The 20560-nt window shown below is 38.8% G+C and overlaps 1 protein-coding gene across 1 annotated transcript in view; it reads left to right on the plus strand.

Annotated features, from left to right (window-relative positions):
* The first annotated feature begins 1918 nt into the window (after positions 1-1918).
* MPHOSPH9 (M-phase phosphoprotein 9) overlaps positions 1919-20560 on the plus strand; it is a 53300-nt gene continuing 34658 nt past the window's right edge. The window contains exons 1-9 of the mRNA XM_047088280.1: positions 1919-2189; positions 4615-4768; positions 10664-10753; positions 10957-11477; positions 12119-12242; positions 14317-14407; positions 16142-16245; positions 19760-19885; positions 20052-20509. Coding sequence (XP_046944236.1) covers positions 2083-2189; positions 4615-4768; positions 10664-10753; positions 10957-11477; positions 12119-12242; positions 14317-14407; positions 16142-16245; positions 19760-19885; positions 20052-20509 — 1775 coding nt within the window. The 5' untranslated portion in view covers positions 1919-2082. The remainder of the gene's footprint in view (positions 2190-4614; positions 4769-10663; positions 10754-10956; positions 11478-12118; positions 12243-14316; positions 14408-16141; positions 16246-19759; positions 19886-20051; positions 20510-20560) is intronic.

A 20560-nucleotide genomic window follows, 5' to 3' on the forward strand; every position in this document is an offset into this window, starting at 1 on the left:
TTTGTGGCTGGTGATGGGCTGAGCCACTGGGGAGAAATCCATTTACGTAGGTCCAGTTACCCTTGGCTTTCACAAAACCTACCTCCCGCCAAGGAAGTGGTTCTTTTATGAGCTGATGTTTTTTAAGGTTGTGCTTTGTAAAACCAGGCCCTAGAAGTGGGAACCTAGTGGAATCTTGTAAGCAGCATAAATGGTTGTTTTTTTTTTTTCTTGCTCTTTCACTTTTTCAAAAACACATGAATTCTCTAAGTAGGAAGCATGGTGTTTGATTTGTTATGGCCAACTTGCCTCTGTACACCTGGCATCAGTTAACCTGCATCAGTTAGTTATTTTTAGTTGACCTGGTGAATAGTCTTTAAAGAAGTGATACGTGCATAGAGTAATAAAGGCTATGTAGTGCAAGATGCATTCCAGCCAGTGGACAAACAACTGTTGTTAACCATTGAATTGGCTGTTTTTTGTTTTTTGTTTTTAATTTTTTTTAACGTTTATTTTTGAGACAGAGAGAGAGCGTGAACAGGGGAGGGGCAGAGAGAGAGGGAGACACAGAATCTGAAACAGGCTCCAGGCTCTGAGCAGTCAGCACAGAGCCCGACGCGGGGCTCGAACTCACGGACCGTGAGATCATGACCTGAGCCGAAGTCGTACGCTTAACCGACGAGCCACCCAGGCGCCCCTTAATTGGCTGTTTTTAATATCAAATTAAATACTAAGTAGTTCCAGTTTATCCGCCATGTAGATCAGCAAGCATGGATACTTGGTAGAGCTTCTTAAATGAACAAGGCATGTACGTATTCCAGTTGTTACGCAGTAGAGTAGTGTCTAGAACCTTGATAGTTAAACACATAAAATTCTGAAATAATACCTGGAAAAGATGAAGCTACTTTTGCAAATCACCCTTATTGTAGATTTTTTTTTTTCAACGTTTTTTTATTTAGTTTTTGGGACAGAGAGAGACAGAGCATGAACGGGGTAGGGGCAGAGAGAGAGGGAGACACAGAATCGGAAACAGGCTCCAGGCTCCGAGCCATCAGCCCAGAGCCTGACGCGGGGCTCGAACTCACGGACCGCGAGATCGTGACCTGGCTGAAGTCGGACGCTTAACCGACTGCGCCACCCAGGCGCCCCACCCTTATTGTAGATTTTTTGAGATCCAATTCATGTATCGTAAAATGCATCCCTTTAAAGTGTACAATTCATTGGTTTTTAGTATATTCACAGATGGGTTGTGTAATCATCGCCACCATTTAATTCTGGAATTTCTCATCACCCTAAAAAGACACTCCATACCCATTTTTTTCTTTTATATTTATTTATTTCCGAGACAGAGAGAGACAGAGCATGTGTGGGGGAGGGGCAGAGAGAGAGGGAGACACAGAATCCGAAGAAGGATCCAGGCTCTGAACTGTCAGCACAGAGCCCAACGCAGGGCTCAAACTCACAAACCGTGAGATCATGACCCAAGCCGAAGTCAGTCGCTCAACCAACTGAGCCCCCCGGGCGCCCCTCCATACCCATTTTTGGTCACTTCATGCCCCAGCTCTGGCAACCATAAATGTGCTTTCTGTCTCAAAAGATTTGCCTATTCTAGATTCCTCACATCAATGAAATCCTACATTATGTGATCTTTTACTGAGCTTCCTTTACTTGATTATAATATTTCGGCGTTTGTCCACATTGTAGTATTGTATCAGTATTTCATTTCTTCTTATGGCTGAGAAATACTCCATTATATGTATATACAACATTAGTTTATTCATCAATTGATGGACACCTTAGTTGTTTCTGCATTTTGACTATTGTAAATGATGTTGCTATTCTTAATGCCAATTTATATAAAAGGATCAAGGTTTCCAAAGTAATGAAAAAGCAGTTGCTAGATTTAGTGGCTTTTTATAGTATTTTTTCCTCCATTCATTTTCAGACTCTCTTGGGAGCTTAGGATATTTCCCAGTTCTGAATGTTAGCCACTGAAAATGCCTGTAGACGATGAAGCATCTGAAGATGACTCGGATTCAGTTTCTTCAAACATTGAAAGAACCTACATTTTCAAATAAGAGAGTGTAACGATTTCTATACACTATGGAAGATTTTGATTTGGTGAAACCCTTACGGAAAACTTCATCTTCTGTAGAATCTGATATAAAAAATTCTCCCCATTCTTTTGGACTGAACTTAAATATTAATAGGTAAGAATGGGATAGATAGATTTTTTTTTTTAATGTAACAACAAATCAAAACAAGTTTATTTGCCCAGTTGACCCAAATAGCATCACAGTTATCGGTTCGCATTTAAATAACAACAGCCCCTGAGCAGGAACTGTTCAGGGATAGTTGTTTTAAGTCCAGAATAGTTTCATTCTTTTCCTGTTTTTTGTTTCTCCCAGAGATTATACACTTTTGCATGGGGAACATTGTGGAAAAGAACTTGTTTTCCTAGTTACGGTTCTCTGTACGCTTTTAAAACTTCCTCATAGATTACCAACATGCCTTTAGAATTTAATTGACTAAATACTGTTTCTACATACAAATAACGTTTAATATTTCAGAACTACCTCACCAACCTGGGAAGTAACAATTAAGTTGAATACTAGGAAGTAAGCAGAAAAACAGACTCTGAGTAGACAAAAATAGATGCTATCCAACAATGCATTTTATGCATTTTCTTTTTAAGCTATCCCGTGTTTGCACCTTTTTTTTTTTTTTAAGTTTATTTATTTTTGAGACAGAGAGAGAGGGAGGGGGGAGACAGAGAATTCCAAGCAGGCTCCAGACTGTCAGCACAGAGCCTGATGCAGGGCTTGAACCCATGAACCGTGAGATCATGACCTGAGCCAAAATCAGGTTTTGGGACGTTTAACCGACTGAGCCACCCATGCACCCCTTTGGTTTGTTTGTAATCAGAACCTGTTTGCTTTCATTTTGTACATAATCTGAAAAACTTGGGTTATTTGATTTCTAAATTTCTAGTAGCTTAAAAACAGCAAAGGGGTAGAGTCCATCAGAGAGGAGACCACCTATATACCAAGCAGGTACAAGGGAGCAAAAACTTACCAGTCTGGGCCCTACTGTTAAAGGGTCAGATATTTTCGAACACAATAGATCTTGATGAAATTAATAAATTCATTAATTCCTTAAAAAGTTTGTTCATTCTCTGCCCTTCTCAGGAGGAATATAAGGCAGCTTACAAGAATATATAAAATGAAAAAGCAAGGTGAAAGGGTGGGAAAGTGTGTGGCAAATGGTCCAGGAGAGATGTCTGTCTTTGTAATCTATACCCACGTACTGAAAGTTTGTTTCCTGTATCACCTGGTGGTCCCTATGAAGAACTCCCTTTAAAATTTTTTTTATGTTTATTATTTTGAGAGAAAGAGAGAGAGAGATCCCAAGCAGGCTCCCCACTGTCAGTGCAGAGCCCAATGTGGGGCTTGAACTTATGAACTCTGAGATCTTGACCTGGGTCAAAACCAAGAGTCAGACACTTAACCAACTAAGTCACCTAGGCGCCCCTGAAGAAATCCCTTTTAGAACACAATTTTCCTAGGGGAACCTAAATATGTCCTTTTTTTTTTTTTTAAGATTTAATTAAAAATTTTTTTTTAATCTCTACCCCCAACATGGGGCTTGAAGTCACCAACCCGAGATCAAGAGTTGTGTGCTCCACCAACTGAGCCAGCCAGGTGACCCCTAAATATGCCCTTCTAATGAAAATTATGTAACTGAACTTGTCTCCCTTTTCATTGTGACTGGTGGTTAAATCAGCCAAATTTAGACTTGATAATTACACAACTGTGTAAATCCGTTACGGACGACATGTATGTTCTCCTTTCCCTTGAGTTTTTATTAATCTTTCTCTGATCCTACTTGTCACTATTTTTCTGTTATTTTAATTAGTATTGTTTTTTTTAAATGAACTCTTTGTGAAACAATATAGGTTATCAATAAATAAATGAAAAATGGTCTCTTAGACTGGAATTTAAACAGATTTTATTTTCCTTAATTATGCTTTGTGTTTTTATAAAACAAATCTGAAATAACTTCCTCTTAAGTTTGGGAAAGCAGTCCTCCTGGAAAGAATGAGTGCTATTTTACACAATGAACAGGCTAAATAAGTCCTGAATATTTGCTGCTAATTTACTTGGCACAACTTTTATTCAAAGACAGTGCAAAAAAGATAAGCATCAGTTTATCACACCAAATTAGGGGGATGCGATTAACAACACTTGACTGCAGTTCTGGGCAGTGGAAAAAGAATCTCTGCTACAATAAAAAAGGCTCTTCTTACAGTAGAGTGCAATAATCCTCTGGAATAATGTAGATTGGAGAAGCTAGACCTTTTTCTTATCGTATGGCAGAAACTTACTTTCTGTTGGTACTTTGGAGTGTTCTGGCGCTTTTGGAGAAAGTCTTTCTGTTGGGTTCTTAAATAAGTGTTGTCTTTTTACTGCTATTTTCCTTTTGTGGACAAACGTGATCAGATTTTCAACAAACGAGGTGCCATTAAGAAGGATTAAATGTCAGTGGTTTTGTACTGCTCTGCTAAACTTGAACTGCTGAATTATTCAACACTTGGTAGAATGAAGAAAACCATTTGAATTATTTATGTTTCAACAGAAGTAGTCCCCACCTTAGTACAAATGGGGTATCCTCTTTCTCAGGGAAGACCAGACCATCTGTAATTCAAGGTACAGTTGAAGTCCTAACCTCTTTAATGCAAGAGCTACAAAACAGTGGAAGGACTGATTCGGAACTTTGGAAAAACTGTGAGGTATCTAGTTTTGTTTTATTTGTGGAATCTTAAAAAATATAATTGTACATGTGCCTCTACTAAACTCTAAATTATTAGAGATTTATCTTCTAAAGAGCATGATACTTATTGCTAAAGTGGTCAAAAGTAGTAATTGGGGAACAGCACTGAACGCATACGAAAAAGATGATCAAAAGCATGTTTTGACAAATATCAGTCATTAGACACATTAATTTATATTTTAAGTGTCAACTAAAATATTAGCTTTGTTCAGAGAAGGGAGAAGTCCAAATTTACTAATACTATTACTAATTCTAATGTTTTAAGTAACACATACAGAAGTGTTACCATTTTGAAAAACCTAAATCCTCTTTGAACTATTTATAAATTAAGGCTTTTGCTTAGTTGTGATACATTGAGTTATATTGATTTTTCAGGTCAGTGGTTCTTTCTTTGGTCTACAGGTTAAATTGTGCTATAAAAACTTAGCAGATAAAAGAATACATAATATGTAAATTTTGATTCACAGAATAATGCCCAAGTTAGATTTTTCCAAGGCTAGATTTGGTAATGCTTTATAGAAATGTATAAAACATTATTATTATTAAATTGTTTATTTAGGGGACAGTAGATTTTATTTTAAATGTTTATCATACTTTTAAAACCATTGTTTGTGTAATTGTCAAAATGTAAAATGGAATGGATGAATACCTGGTTTAAGAATTCAGTAGCAGCCACCCCTAATTGTAATTATTTGTATTCATTATCCATAATCACTGAAGTTATAAGACGACTGAGTATTGGGGCACCTGGGTGGCTAAGTCGGTTAAGGTCCAACGTCGGTCTCAGTACAGAGCCCGCTTTGGATCCTCTGCCTCCCTTTCTCTCTTTCAAAAATAAACAAACATTAAAAAAAAAAAAAAAAAGAAAGAATGAGTATTAATGCAAACTTTAAGAAAACTGAGTTTTAAGTGTTTACAGTTTTTATGTTTTTTCCATGTAATTATCAGTCCATGATAATGCAAGAGACCAGTAAAATGATGCAATTAAAAGTGAAATCTTTTGTGAAATATTTCCCCTAATATACTTACTCATTAGCTTATGAACCTGAATTAGTATGCTTTTAAAAAAATAAGGCATTGCTTTTCTGGCAAATTCATGTTTAGCTAGAAATTGTTGCTTTTAATACTTCAAAATCAGCATCTTTGAATCAGTATTTGTTTGTGAATCTAAGATACAGGTTTTTATAAGCCAGCATACCGACTAGCCACTAACACCTTAACATTTGAGCCTGTTTCTTTACACCCTTTCTTCTTCACCTGGGATATAATATTATTATTTTTATTATGTTTAATAATAACTAATTTTTGTAATGTAGACATGTAATTGATTATTCAGTGAATAGTTTCTTAAGATAGTTCTTTGACAGAATATGAAATCTCCTGGTCATTTCAGTAAAATTTCTCCAATTTATTAGTGTGTTTTGTGGCAAACAAAACCAAAATATGATGTTTTAGTGTAGTATTGTAGGAAGAACGGGAGGGGTAAGGATCGTGCAAGCCTTATTCCTATTTCCCCTGAATTTCATGTTTTCACCTTCTTCTGGAACTGTAACATTTGTCTGATTTCTACTACTTGTAGTGTTATTAAAATATAAACCTTCCACAGAGCTCAGAGCTCTGGAGATCTGATTTCTGTAGAATTTTTTCTAAAACCTCTTTCCTGGAATTCTTTTTTTTTTAATGTTTGTTATTTTATTTTTGAGAGAGAGAGTTGGGGGGGGCAGAGAGAGAGAGAGAGAGAGAGAGACAGAGGATTTGAAGCAGGCTCCGCACTAATGGCAGAAAGCACCATGTAGGACTCGAAGTCACAAACCTTGAGATCGTGACCTGAGCCGGAGTTGGATACTTAACCGACTGAGCCACCCAGGGGCCCCCATCTTTCCTGGAATTCTTGAGTTTATCACTGCTTAAACTTGAGAAGGTTATGTATTTTGATTCATGGGAAATAATTTTTTAACACATTTATATAGAAATACTTCAATATATTCTTAAAGACTTGCTATTGCTAATATTTCTGTGATGGTAAATTTTTAAAACACATTATTAGCTAATTTGTCTTAATTCATTATTTTAGTATTTTAACTATTTAGTGCTACTGATTACATATTTAAGAGTAACGGTTGTACAATGATTGTTGTTATTATGTGTACTGTTTATTGTGTGTCGATTTGCCAAGCAATATACTAGACACTTTTTTTGTCAGTGGCACTCAACCTTATTAGACCCAAAGCCCTCAATTTGTAATATTACAATTAAATTACTAATTTACACATAAATTTTACAATTTCAAAAATAACATCAACTTATATTGTCCTGAAATGAAGTTCACAGATATATCCTGCCTGTACCCACTTTAAAAACAATCATCCTTTTAACTGTGATATAAAGGAGGAATGACAGTTACTTATAGCATGATAACAGGTATTTCAGTATACACGTGCTCAGGCACATCCACATTACAAGACCTAGTGAAGCATAGCCTGGTGTTTATACGTAGACTCATTGCGAAGGCAGTGGCTACAGACATGGACCGATACAGCTCTTCTGTATTGACAATCCAGAACTGCATTTGGTGACACGATTTTCTGAAACGGTGACCAATTTCTGATCAAGTTCTGAAGCAAACATAACATCTTTGTAGTTGGATTCCTGGACAATTTGGTGATTTGAAAGCTGTGCAAAATATATGTTATTTTTATAATATAAAGTGGACACAGGACAGTTTTTCGTTGTCGGGGACCATCCTGTGATTTGCATCCCTGGACTGCCCACAAAGTGCTGGTAGTGCTCTCCCTAGCTTTGTGACACGCATGACCTCACAGATTTTCAAAATCTAGTTCCCCCCCTTGAGATCACTGTTTTCACATCCATCATATTGGAATTTAAAATTTATCCTCCCAGCCACCTGGGAGGTGTTCCTCTTCCGATTTTATACTGCCCCCCCCCAATTTATAAATTAGTAAAGAGCATAAATGAAATATACTTGTTGAGGACCATACAAGTTGTTAGTGGAGAGCAGGGAGTCAGGCCTAGGATGTCAAAGCCAATGGAATATTTACTAGGCATACGATAGAAACCCCATTCAGGCTAATAGCATCAAAAACTGTACAGGGGAAAGCTTTAATTAGATGCCTAAGTCCTCCAACAGTATGTACAATGCAGATCATATAAATAATGTTGGTTAGAAATGAATAATAGTTCTTAATAATTATGTGAAAAATGTTATTTGCTGCATTTATAATGTTCTTAAATATGCTTATTGAAAATTAAAATATTAATTATAAAATCTGACTAGGGAGAACAAAATCTTCTCTACCAATTTATATCCAGAGCAAGCTCTATTCATTTGTATCCTAAATAAGAAAATGATAATAAGGATGTGGTTAACATTGCGTGCCACATAAATATAAGGCCATTTTTTGGTTATTTTTTTGTTGTTGTTATGTAATTCCGTCATTATTGTAATTTAGTTTTTTGTGACTAGTAACTTTGTCAGATTAAAATAACCCCTAAAGTAGTGCTTAAGTTAGTATAACTTAATAAGAAAACTGTTCCCTGATTTATTTTTTGTTTTGATTAAGATACTTCATATTATAGGTAAGTTGAGAAGATAAGGAACTGAATTTGATGTAGCCTACCTTATCCTTATCAAGTTAGTTGATTTAGAATTAATACTTTCTATTAGCACTCTTCTATTTTCTTTATTTTTATTTTTATTTTTTTAATTTTTATTTTTTGAGAGAGAAAAAGAGAGCATCCACCCAGTGTGGAGCCCAAAATGGGGCTCAGCGTGGGGCTCGATCTCACGACCGTGAGAGCATGGACCTGAGCAGAAATCAAGAGCTGGATGCTTAACTGACTGAGCCACTCAGGCGACCAGCACTGTTTTATTTATTTGTTTTTAAAAATGTTTATTTTTGATAGAGACAGAGCACGAGCAGGGGAGGGGCAGAGAGAGAGGGAGACACAGAATCCGAAGCAGGTTCCAGGCTCTGAGCTGTCAGCATGGGGCCCGATGCGGGGCTTGAATTCTCGGACTGTGAGATCATGACCTGAGTTGAAGTTGGACGTTTAACCGACTGAGCCTGCCAGGCGCCCAGCACTGTTTTATTTCAATCCTGGGGTTTTTTGCTTCCTTTGTTTTAATACAGTTATATAGTCTTCAACTTAATTCTGCTCTATTATAATTATAGAAACGGTTTTCAGTATTAATCTGAAGGACCTCTGAATTGTGTAGTCTGTAATACCAAGAAAAAAAATTCATCTTGAACTTGACCTTTTTTTTTTTTTTTTTTTTGAGTAAACCACACCCAGTGTAAGGCTCAAACCCTTGTCCCTGAGCTTAAGAGTTGCATGCTTTACCACCTGAGCCAGCCAGGTGCCCCTGAAATTCACATTTTTATACCCTCATTTAGACACTCTTTCCTTGGTATTGTGTCCTAGGTGCTGGAGGCAAACGGGTTAACAAAGTGAATAAATGAGATGCCCTCTTATTGTGGTAAATGCTCTGAAGGCAAAAACAGGATGACATTGAGAAAGAGAGCAACTGCAGGATGGTTTGGGAAAACTGTCTTTGAGAAGGTGGTCGTTAAGCTGAAATTGCAAGGGGCGGGGGTGGGGGGGAGAAGGAAGCCATAAGAGCTGGAGAGAGAGCTTTCCAGGTAGCGGGTACAGTGAAGGCAAAGCTTTCAAGGTGGAAGACCTTTTTGTCATGTTCAGGGAAAAGGTAGAGGCCAGTGTGGCCGGTGTGCTTTGAGCACGGAATACATAGGGATGAGATGAAGTTGGGAGGTGTGCATGGGCCGGGTCACTCTGGGGCCTGTGAGGAGTACAGGAGCGTAAAGATGGTGAATGGTTTTAAACAGGGAGGCTCTTCTCACGGTAGCTACTTACTGATATTGCATATTATTGTGTAGAGTCTCTTACTGTAAACCAGCCTTGAGACTGAATTTAGCTTCTGGAGATTTCCCCGAACCCTTTTCTGGCTTGTTTTGTAGTCTGATTATAAGAACACTTACTATACTCTTGAGTCAGCATGGATCAGAACCTCAGAATGAAGGGAGTCCTAGGTCAGTTCCACAGGTTTTCAGACTGATTTTTTAAATTCCTTTTTCAGCTGTGGCGCTGTAAAACACTTCAGCACCTGACTTGAAAAAGTTTTGGTTTTTTTTTCCCCACTTAAATCCCATGTAAATTAGGGGTTAAATTTCCATAATATCAAACTATCTCTTGTTTTAAGACGTGGGATTCTTTTTCCTAGGTACAAGTCATTGTTTAAGAAAATCACTAGGGGCGCCTGGGTGGCGCAGTCGGTTGAGCGTCCGACTTCAGCCAGGTCACGATCTCGCGGTCCGTGAGTTCGAGCCCCGCGTCGGGCTCTGGGCTGATGGCTCGGAGCCTGGAGCCTGTTTCCGATTCTGTGTCTCCCTCTCTCTCTGCCCCTCGCCCATTCATGCTCTGTCTCTCTCTGTCCCAAAAATAAATAAACGTTGAAAAAAAAAATTAAAAAAAAAAAAATCACTAGCTGTTACAAAGAAAGGAAGAGAACTTAAGACAAATACGACGTATGACTGCCAGTTGTTGATGAATCAGAAACGATAGCAGATGACATGCCATTTGAAAAATAAGATTTACCCAGACCTTCAAATTTACCCAAACTACAGGTTACATATGAAAGGGGTGACCAAGCCTGTGCCTGTATTTTTACATTAAATACAGTTTTATAACTACTTAATTCAGCTTATAAATTTAAATTAAAATACATTTTAAAAAGGTCCTTTCCCACTGGAGGAATTTTTCTGTGAAATATTACATTGAAAATTATTTTTAACTAAAACATTTTATAACTTAATAGACCAGGTGGTTACAACTATTCAGTTTGGTGGAAAAACAATGCCAAGAGCAAATAGCCGCTCAGCAGGAGCAGTTCCACAACCAAATTCAAGTAAGTTGTTATTTGTATTGATTCTTTTTTATACTGTAAGATTTGCAAGAAGAACCCGTTAATACTTTATATCAGTTTTGCTGATGAACTAGAAACATATCGTCTTTAGAGTAATACCTCGTATTTTTAAGCAATATTTTCATAGTATTTATAAAAAAATGCAATGTTTAGTATACTTACCAAATCTGTAACTTTGTTTTCAGCGTATACAGGAGGAGATAAAAAATTTAGTCAAGTTACAGACCAGTAATGCTTCCTGGGCTTCCTATGATACTTCTTTAAGTAAACAGTTATCTTCAGGAAGTCAAATGGGTTTTTTTTCTGAAAACAGTGAGAGAAATGAACCTATTATCAGTTATCCTAAGTCTGAAGAACCAGAAATGCAGCAAGAAACATCCACATCACAACCAGACTGCAATGTGGACAGTAGCTCAGTGAGCAGTGGGTATGGTACCTTTTGTGTCTCCGAATTAAATGCCTACAAATCTAAGGACCCTCGGGAGTTCATGGAGCACACAGAGGTTTCTGAGGGACAGTTTGGAGCATCTTTGGGGCAGATGGAGTCACTTGCAGAGGGTGTAAAAAACAAGAATTTTCGTATACATACCACTGAAGAGTTTTGTGCATCTTTAAAAGAAGATATTTCCATTTTTCCTGGTGAATTTGAACACAATTTTCTTGGTGAAAATAAGGTTTCAGAAGTATACAGTGGAAAAACGAATAGGTAAGTAGAATTTCTCCAACATTTGAAGGGAGGTTTACTTGTTTATTACATTTAGAATCTAGTAAATCAAGCTGCTTTTAGAGTCTAAATGTATACATGTGCATGTAATTTGCAACCAAAAATTATACACAAGCATACTCAATTTTATGCTTTTTATATAGAAGAGGAAATTTTCTAAGTTTGATGATAAGTGTGGCTGAATGTTTATAAAGCAAACAATCATTTAAAATTTGTCATTTACCCTAAATGTTGAGTTTTATATCTCTGAAAAATACGTGTTTAGCTATAGCAACACAGATCTTGTATACCTGTAAGTACAGTCACTAGTCCTTGTAAACAAATAAGCTTTTGCTGTAGAGCTATATTGAGTATGTGAACAGGTCACTGTGGTGGTTTTGTTCTATTCCATGGCTACAGGCTAAATCCTTTATTAATCACCGTTAGTCTTTGTGTTCACTTTGCCTTTGGTAATAAGAAATTGTAAAAAGAAATGTAGGTGAATGGATAAAGATCCATTCTTTCTCTGCGGTTAGAAAAAGAACTCAAAGCATTTCCCATGGACACAATATTTATTAGTGTTTAGTTTTATGTGCAAAGGACAGCATCTAAAGAGAATAATTTTGTTTTCTCTTTCTGAATAGTAAGTCTGTAACATCATGGGCACAAAAGCTGAAGCAGAACCAACCAAAGAGAGCACTTACAGAGGAGGGGTGTTCAAAATCTATGCAAGGAAATGAGCAAGCCAAGAAATCACCAGTTGAGAAAGTAGGTGATGAGTCACTTTATTGCTAATTATGGTGGAGTTTACTACGCGCTTGTCAACATAAGTTTTTTGCCCTTTCTTTTGTATTGTTAATTTGTTCCATTGACCTATCTTTCTCTGGGTGTCCCAGAGGATTGGAAACAATGATTTGCTCTGGGTATTGCTTTTTTAGTAGTCTGGAAATCAAAAATAATGAGGAATAAAGTACAATAGAAAATGAAAACCGTTTTGTAAAGGTCCTAATTCTCTTTGTGCTGTAACTGTTTACATTTAGCCAGAGAATAATCCATTTAACTTTTTTTTTAAACTCTCAAATAGGGGCGCCTGGGTGGCTCAGTCCTTTGAGCGTCTGACTTGGCTCAGGTCATGATCTCATGGTTCATGAGTTCGAGCCCCATGTTGGGCTCTGTACTGACAGCTCAGAGCCTGGAGCCTGCTTCGGATTCTGTGTCTCCCTCTCTCTCTGCCCCAACCCCTACTTGTGCTCTGTCTGTCTCTCTCTCAAAAATAAATAAGCATTAAAAAATTAAAAAAAACTCTCACATAATTTATATTACTATTAAGTTGTAAGAAGTAGTACTGAATTTATAATCCAAATTGTAAGAGGTTAAATGTTTAAATTCTGTGTGGCCCTTTTACTAATCTAGCAGCTGCTTTCGTTAAAGAGGTGTAGATATTGAGTAGGTTTTAAACATCTTTGAAGTCCTTTTGGCTTAAATCGTCATAGAGTAATGTTGTTTATTCTATGATACTGAATTGAAATTGCAAAATCACGTCTCTCTGCAAACTTGATACCTTTAGAAATTGGCCACTGTTTTTAATGTTTATTTTTTTAGAGAGAGAGAGAGAGAGTACGTGCACTGGCAGGGGAGGGGCAGAGAGAGAGAATCCCAAGCATTTTCTGTGTTGAGCGTAGAGCTAGACGCAGGACTTGAACTCATGAACCGTGAGATCATGACCTGAGCCAAAATTAAAAGTCAGATGCTTAATGGACTGAGCCACCCAGGCGCCCGTGGTCTTGATTGCTGTAAACATGGTCTTTCTATCATCCTGTGAAAAAGATTAAATAGAAGTCCTAAGAAGACAGTCCTTCAACCTTTATAAAGCACTATTGTCTTTTCTTGCCATAAGTTTTCTTCAGCCTGTGATATTTAGGCTTCTCAAGATCACCATTCCAGAACCTATTCAGATTTGTGTTCAGGAGGGAAGTGAGGGTGATAAAGCTCCAGGGACCACTGGCCTCACCTGCAGGCACCCTGTAGTACTGTATCTGTGGGTCTGTTCTTTTGAACTTGCGTGCCATTGGGATGGTACATCTTTGGTGTGAGCGCATAAGAGTATTTAGAGACGGGGTGAAAGTTGCTTTTTCCATTGGAATAGGTTGGCAGAAATATGTTTTCATATATGCTAGTTTCTCTTCTGTTTTTACATTAAGTAAAACTCAGTCTTGGGGAGGCTAGCAAAAAACAAAAAAACGAACAGAACAGACTAGTCTTTTGGAGACTTTCTCACCGCTGATAAACTTTGGGTCTTTGGTATATACCTTGGTGGATACAGTAGTTTTCTTTTCTTTCTTTTTTTTTAACGTTTTTATTTATTTTTGAGACAGAGAGAGACAGAGCATGAGCAGGGGAGGGGCAGAGACACAGAATCTGAAGTAGGCTCCAGGCTCTGAGCTGTCAGCACAGAGCCCAATGCAGGGCTCGAACTCACGGAGTGTGAGATCATGACCTGAGCTGAAGTCGGACACTTAACCAACTGAGCCACCCAGGTGGCCCTATAAATACGTTTTCATTCTGAACTCATTAAGTAACACCAGCTCCCAGTGTTCTTCCAGCTCCACAGAACCAAAATAAACTTGTGTGAACACACAGGAAAAGAAAATCCTTCATGGTTAATTCCTATCATTTTGTATTCTTGTAATCACAGGGAAAACTGGACTTTCGTAGTTCTTCGTGAACCCTCTGAGGCTTTCTCTGTGCCTTGGTTTGATACCTGGCTCTCTTTCTTTGGGTCAGTAGTTTGTACCTAATGATTTTTATCCATCGACTAATGGTTTTCTTTCTTGCATTGCAGCCTAATTTCACTGCTGCTAAGCACCCTCATGCTTTTTACCTCAATAAACCAGATGAGAGTCCAAATTCTTGGATGTCTGATTCAGGAACAGGTATGAGACCTGTTGTTTTGTTTTGTTTCGTTTTGTTTTGATAACAACTTGTCTGCATTTCTCACGGGATGTTAATTCTATCCAGTGTATTAGCGTGCTTTCTGTAAATGTGTTCTGTGGTGCCTCTGTTAACTATAACTTCCTTACTTGCATTAGTGTTACAGATTCTGTAAAGATAGATGGGAAAAATACTTTTGCAGTTGTTTCAAACAGCTGCAAAAGCCATCTCAGCATTTTTCAGATGCTCCAGAATGAATTAAGACATTCAAACCCTTTATGAGTCATTCTTTACTCTCCATGGTAAGCTTATTCTAGTTTTAATGACTGAACATACTGATTCCCTACCCTACCCCCCACAATCCCACATCCAGTTTGTCAGGATAAATTAGCTTTGCCTGATGAAAATTGCCAGAATTCAACCACTGTCATGCTGTCACCCTAATAGAGTCCCCATCACCTGTCACCTGAGTTCCTGCAACTTCCTGCCCAGCATCCATGCCCTCACCCTTGCACCCTTCCATCCGTTCTCCACACAGTAGCCTAAACAGTCCTTCTCTAAGATGGGTCAGATCATGTGACTCCTCTGCTCAAAACCCTTCTATGCTCTTTCCCTCAGGGTAACAGCCAGAGTCGTATAGGTGCCTGTAGGCTCAGCAAGATCTAGCCTTGTTCTGTTTGACCTCATTTTCTGCTGCTCCCTTTCTCTGCTTCAGCAGAGAGGCTGTTTGCTTAAATGTGCCAGATAGGTTCTCATTTTAGGGCTTTTGCTTTGCTGCTTCCTGTATTTGAAATGTTCTCTCCACCCGTTATATAGGGGATCTCCCTCATATATGGCTAAAATGGCTAACATTATCTTGTGACCTTGCAGCGAGCCAACCCTGAGCACCCCTCCCCACACGCTACATATATTCCCTTTTACCTGATTTTTAAGTCTTACCATTTGGTGTTTACTGCCTTCTAACCTCCTGTGTATACGTTGTGATTTCTTTACTGTTCATTTCTCACATTTTCTGCTCCCCAGCCTGGCACGGTAAACACTCAGTATGTATTTGAACCACTGAATTATTATTCTTATTAATTTTTAAAGTTTGTTTATTTTGAGAGAGCACGTGAGCGTGTGCACAAGTGGGGGATGGGCAGAGAGAGAGGGAGACAGAATCCCAAGCTGGCTCTGTGCTGTCAGTGCAGAGCCCAACGTGGGGCTTGAGCTCACGAATCGGGAGATCATGACCTGAGCAGAGATCAAGAGTTAGACTCTTAACCGACTCAGCCACCCAGGTGCCCCTGAACCATTGAATTCTTTATATTGTTTCTATCTAAGTCTGTGCTACTCATAAAGAATTTTTTTCTTTTTTAAGAAATACATTTTAGATTGTAGTAGTTTATCTTGACTTTAAAAACGTTTTTAAAAATAGTCTCTACACCCAGCATAGGGTTTGAACTCACGACCCCGAGATCAAGAGTTGCACTCTTCTCCAACTGAGCCAGCAGGCACCCCACATCTTGACTTTTAATAATATACTTCATTTTTAAATATTTCTATCATCAAATTAGAACTCTTCCGTGGGAAGGCATTTAAGAGATTCTTGTTCCATTAAAATTCAATTTCCTGTATCCAGATAGCCAAAAACTAGTTACTTCTCGTATTTAATTTTCTGTAGGTAGAAGTAAGTTATTCTAGAAAGCACTTTTCTCTTTTCTTAGTCTTCTCTTCTGTGTATTTGTGCACAACAGGCCCGACTTACTGGAAGCTGGAGGAGAAGGACATGTATCACTCTTTGCCTGAGACTTTAGAGAAGGCATTTGCACCGTCCTCTGGAGATAGGTCACCAGGCCAGGTGATTTAAAAACACATTGTGTGTATGTGTTTGTGTCACACAATTATAGTTCAGAGCTTCGTTTCATTATAAACGTTGTATTTTTCCAATTATTCGTTTAATGTTTTATTTATCCTTGAGAGAGGGAGAGACAGAGCGTCAGCAGGGGAGGGAAAGAGCAAAAGAGGGACACAGAATCCGAAGCAGGCTCCAGGCTCCGAGCTGTCAGCACAGAGTCCAACGCGGTACTCGAACTCACAAGCCGCGAGATCTTGACCTGAGCCGAAGTCAGACACTAACCAACCGAGCCACCCAGGCTCCCCAAAAGAAGCGTGGGCTTTAAATTGTACTTGCTTTCAAATGTAATCTCTCATTCATTGCCTATGTGATCATAGTAAGGTTACTTAAAAATGGAATTTAAAATGCCCAGCTAATGTGTTGTAAAATTAAATGAGATGATTTTGCGCCTACTGTGCTAAACGTAGTAGGTCTGCAGATAACAGCTTCCGCTGTTCCTATACCTGGTTTTGATTCTCTGTCTTATTCCGCCCTCCTGCTAATCCATTTGTACCAATAATGCTGAGCATTTTAATTTGCTGTCGTCATTTTCTTTGAGCATGAAATGTAAATATTTTCTTTACTTCAGCACGGTGAAATCAAACTACCCAGCATGTGTACATTCAGGTGATGAGAAAGGTTGGGGAAAAGGAGTGATTACAACGAAGGTAACCAGGAGAGCTATAAGCATGAGTAATAGGCATCGGTAGGGGCAGTGGGGATACAGCGTATGTGTAGACAGCAGAGTCCCAAAGAGGGGTACAAACCAGCATCTCATCCTTCAGGAAGGGAGCAAAAGAGAGAGACAGATAAATGCAGGGAAAGGAAGGCTGGGGAGTGAGATTGTGAGGGGCTGGAAGCCTCGGTGGGCTTTGTGATTACAGAGCTCACTGTGTGTGACGTGATCAGCACCATCAGTGAGTGAATACTGTATTTTGGTGCTTCTAAGATACTGTCAATTTTAAAACTTCCTATTTCATAGTCTAACAAAATTATTCTAGGGGCGCCTGGGTAGCTCAGTTTGTTGGGCCTCCGACTCTTGGTTTTGGCTCGGGTCGTGATCTCGTTGTTCGTGAGCTGGAGCCCCACTTCGGGCTCTGTGCTCACAGCTCAGAGCCCGCTTGAGATTCTCTCTCTCTCTCCCTCCCTCCCTCTATCCCTCTATCCTTCCCTTGCCTGCTTGCTCGCTCTCCCCCCTCTCTCTCAAAAATAAGTAAATAAACTTAAAAAATTATTCTAACAAAAATAAAAAGCAGTGTATATCAGTGCTTTCTTACCACTTAGAATTTATATTTTATTCTTAATGAAAGATCTTGTAACTGAACCTTGATTTTTGTCATATAACTCTTATACATACTTAAAAAGGACGATATAGGGGCGCCTGGGTGGCGCAGTCGGTTAAGCGTCCGACTTCAGCCAGGTCACGATCTCGCGGTCTGTGAGTTCGAGCCCCACGTCGGGCTCTGGGCTGATGGCTCAGAGCCTGGAGCCTGTTTCCGATTCTGTGTCTCCCTCTCTCTCTGCCCCTCGCCCGTTCATGCTCTGTCTCTCTCTGTCCCAAAAATAAATAAACGTTGAAAAAAAAAATTAAAAAAAAAAAAAAAAAGGACGATATAAGTGAAATAAATTTGTTAAAACCTCTTCACCTACAGAGGCTTATGCTCTCTTTTCAACCCAGTGTTCCTTTCTGTGTTTTTCCGCATACTGTTTTTCTTGAGCCATCAAGAGCTTTGGGGATTGGCAAAGATGAGAGGCCTTGGTGCTGAGTTTTTACCTGGCCTAGTAGTTCTGTAGATCTGGCCTACTTTTGGCACCCAGATGGGGAATGCTGCTAACCATCTATGATTCACTGTCCCTTAAATACTGGTTCTCAGGGCTTCTGGTGTAGGCTCTAGGATTTTTTTCCAAACTGCTGACACCTGTTCGGCCAATTTGGATGTCTTCTATGTGTGCTTATGGGCAGACAATGACAATTATATCACAATTGCTACTTGACCAAAAGCAATGTTAAGATGCCGTTAATTACAAGAGGCATCCTCACTTCTGAGATGTTAAAATATAGTGATCATAGAAGTGGAAAATGGTGAAGAATGGTTCGTTATGCTACCACGACCTCTAAATAGAGTAATTCCAGCAGCTCTGCCTGGGGGTGCTCCACCAGGTTTGGGGCGTCACCAGGCAGGGATTCCTCAGGCTCGAGGCCATTTCCTGAGTGCTCTGCTTGTTACAAACTTTCAGCTTGAAAGGGTCTTTTAGGTTGTTGGTGTATAAACAGTAAAATTCCAGGGGCTCCTGGGTGGCTCAGTCAGTTGGCCGTCCGGCTTTGGCTCAGGTCATGATCTCCCAGTTCATAAGTTCGAGCCCTGCATTGGGGCTCTGTGCTGACAGCTTGGAGCCTGGAGCCTGCTTTGGATTCTGTGTCTCCCTCTCTCTCTGCCCCTCTCCTGCTCTTTCTCTCTCTCTGTCTCTCTCTCAAAAATAAGTAAACATTAAAAAAAATTTCAATTAAAAGTAAAATTCCAATTATAGAAATTGTAGTAAATTTTAAGGGCTCACATTCAGAAAATTAATGTTTTTAATGCACACGTAAAAAGTTCGATTGTCCTATTCACAAGCTAGTTACAGGGTTTGTTAAAACATGTTAATGCATGGCAATCTGCAGCCTGTGTAGGGTCTGGAAATGGGACACATATTTAAAGCTATATGTGAATATATTCTTTGAGTACTTTCAATATATCTCTTGCTGAATCTATAATCTCATTTAAAACAGTTTAAATTTGAGACCCAAGTTAAATGATACCCCAGCATGCCCTACAGTAGGTCCCACTTTGAAATAATTTGAGGCTGAGGTTTTAAATTTGGAGCTTTAGACCTCTTTGCAACATTTCCAGCGTGACAAAGCCCTGATTTCAAGCTGTAGGAATTAGGGTCGTATCTTCTTATCTTATTAATTTAAAAAGGGGCTTGTTTCCATTGGGTAACTTCTTTCTTAACACTTTTTCTTGGTCTGTGAACTCTTAAAAAAGTAGGAAAATAACTACACAGATAAGGAATTTCATCTCTGTATACCTGTCTCCCTGAGTCACATGATGTTAATCTAGCCAAAAGTCTTCTTAATCCTGCTTCACTCTTTTCATCATGAAGTCTTTTCATACCTCAAAACTTGGTTTTTATCTTGAGTACAGGGGACTACCAAGGTTTTTTATTCTTTGGAAGTATTCTGAGGCTATTAAATAACTTAGGTTCAGATTATCACCTTAATATTTATTATTAGGGGATATCATTTTTTTTTTTCATTCTGAGGGAGACTCATAAGTAACGGGTAATGACATCTAAACTTGTTTTATAAGTCTGACAGTCCAGACTCTCAGTTCATTTAAATTCTTTCAGAAATCTTTTTGTGGTGCTGATCTTGTGTCAGTGAATTTTTTCCATCATTGATAATACCACTTAAATAATTTTGTTTCATATCTTTAAGTCTAATACTAGTAATGAGATGAAGCTACCATCACTGAAGGATATTTATCATAAAAAACAAAGGGAAAACAAGCAGTTACCTGAGAGGAATCTCACTTCTGCTTCCAACCCAAATCATCCACCAGAGGTAAAGTTGGCAACACCCTGCCGAATGAAAATGAAAGATGCTTCATGACTCTTAACTTTTATCTCAAGCTTTATTTTCTGTAGGAGATCTAAAGCCTACTCCCTTAAAAACAAACACTGAGTGCGGAGGGCAAAATCTTACTACTGTTGTCTGTCTTAATTTCTAGGTACTGACTCTGGATCCAACGTTACACATGAAGCCAAATCAGATTTCAGGAATTCAGCCGCAAGGCTTTTTGAATGCCCTTGATGACAGAATGTCCTTTTCACCAGACTCTGTTCTAGACCCCAGTATGTCTAGTCACTCTGACATAGACTCATTTTCACAAGCAAGTAATATCGCTTCTCAGTCATCTGGATTCCCCAAGTATCCTACAAACACAAAAGCTTCACCAGTGGACTCTTGGCAAAATCATGGCTTCCCAAACGAAAGTAGGAGCAGTTCCACGTTTCCTTCGGTGGCTACCACTGCTAGTAATGACATCTCGGTCAACACTGTAGATGAAGAAAACACGGTCGTGGTAACTTCAGCCTCAGCCAGTCAGTCCCAGCTTCCAGGGACAGCCAACAGTGTCCCAGAATGCATTTCGCTGACCCCTCTGGAAGATCCTGTAATACTGTCAAAGTATGTGTTTCAGCGCGTGGCTTGTAATGTTAATAGCTTTTCTTTGATGTC

This window comes from Lynx rufus, unplaced genomic scaffold, assembly GCF_022079265.1.
Source record: "Lynx rufus isolate CCGP_SWC_20201006 ecotype Redwood Valley unplaced genomic scaffold, mLynRuf1.p SCAF_24, whole genome shotgun sequence".
NCBI lineage: Eukaryota > Metazoa > Chordata > Mammalia > Carnivora > Felidae > Lynx > Lynx rufus.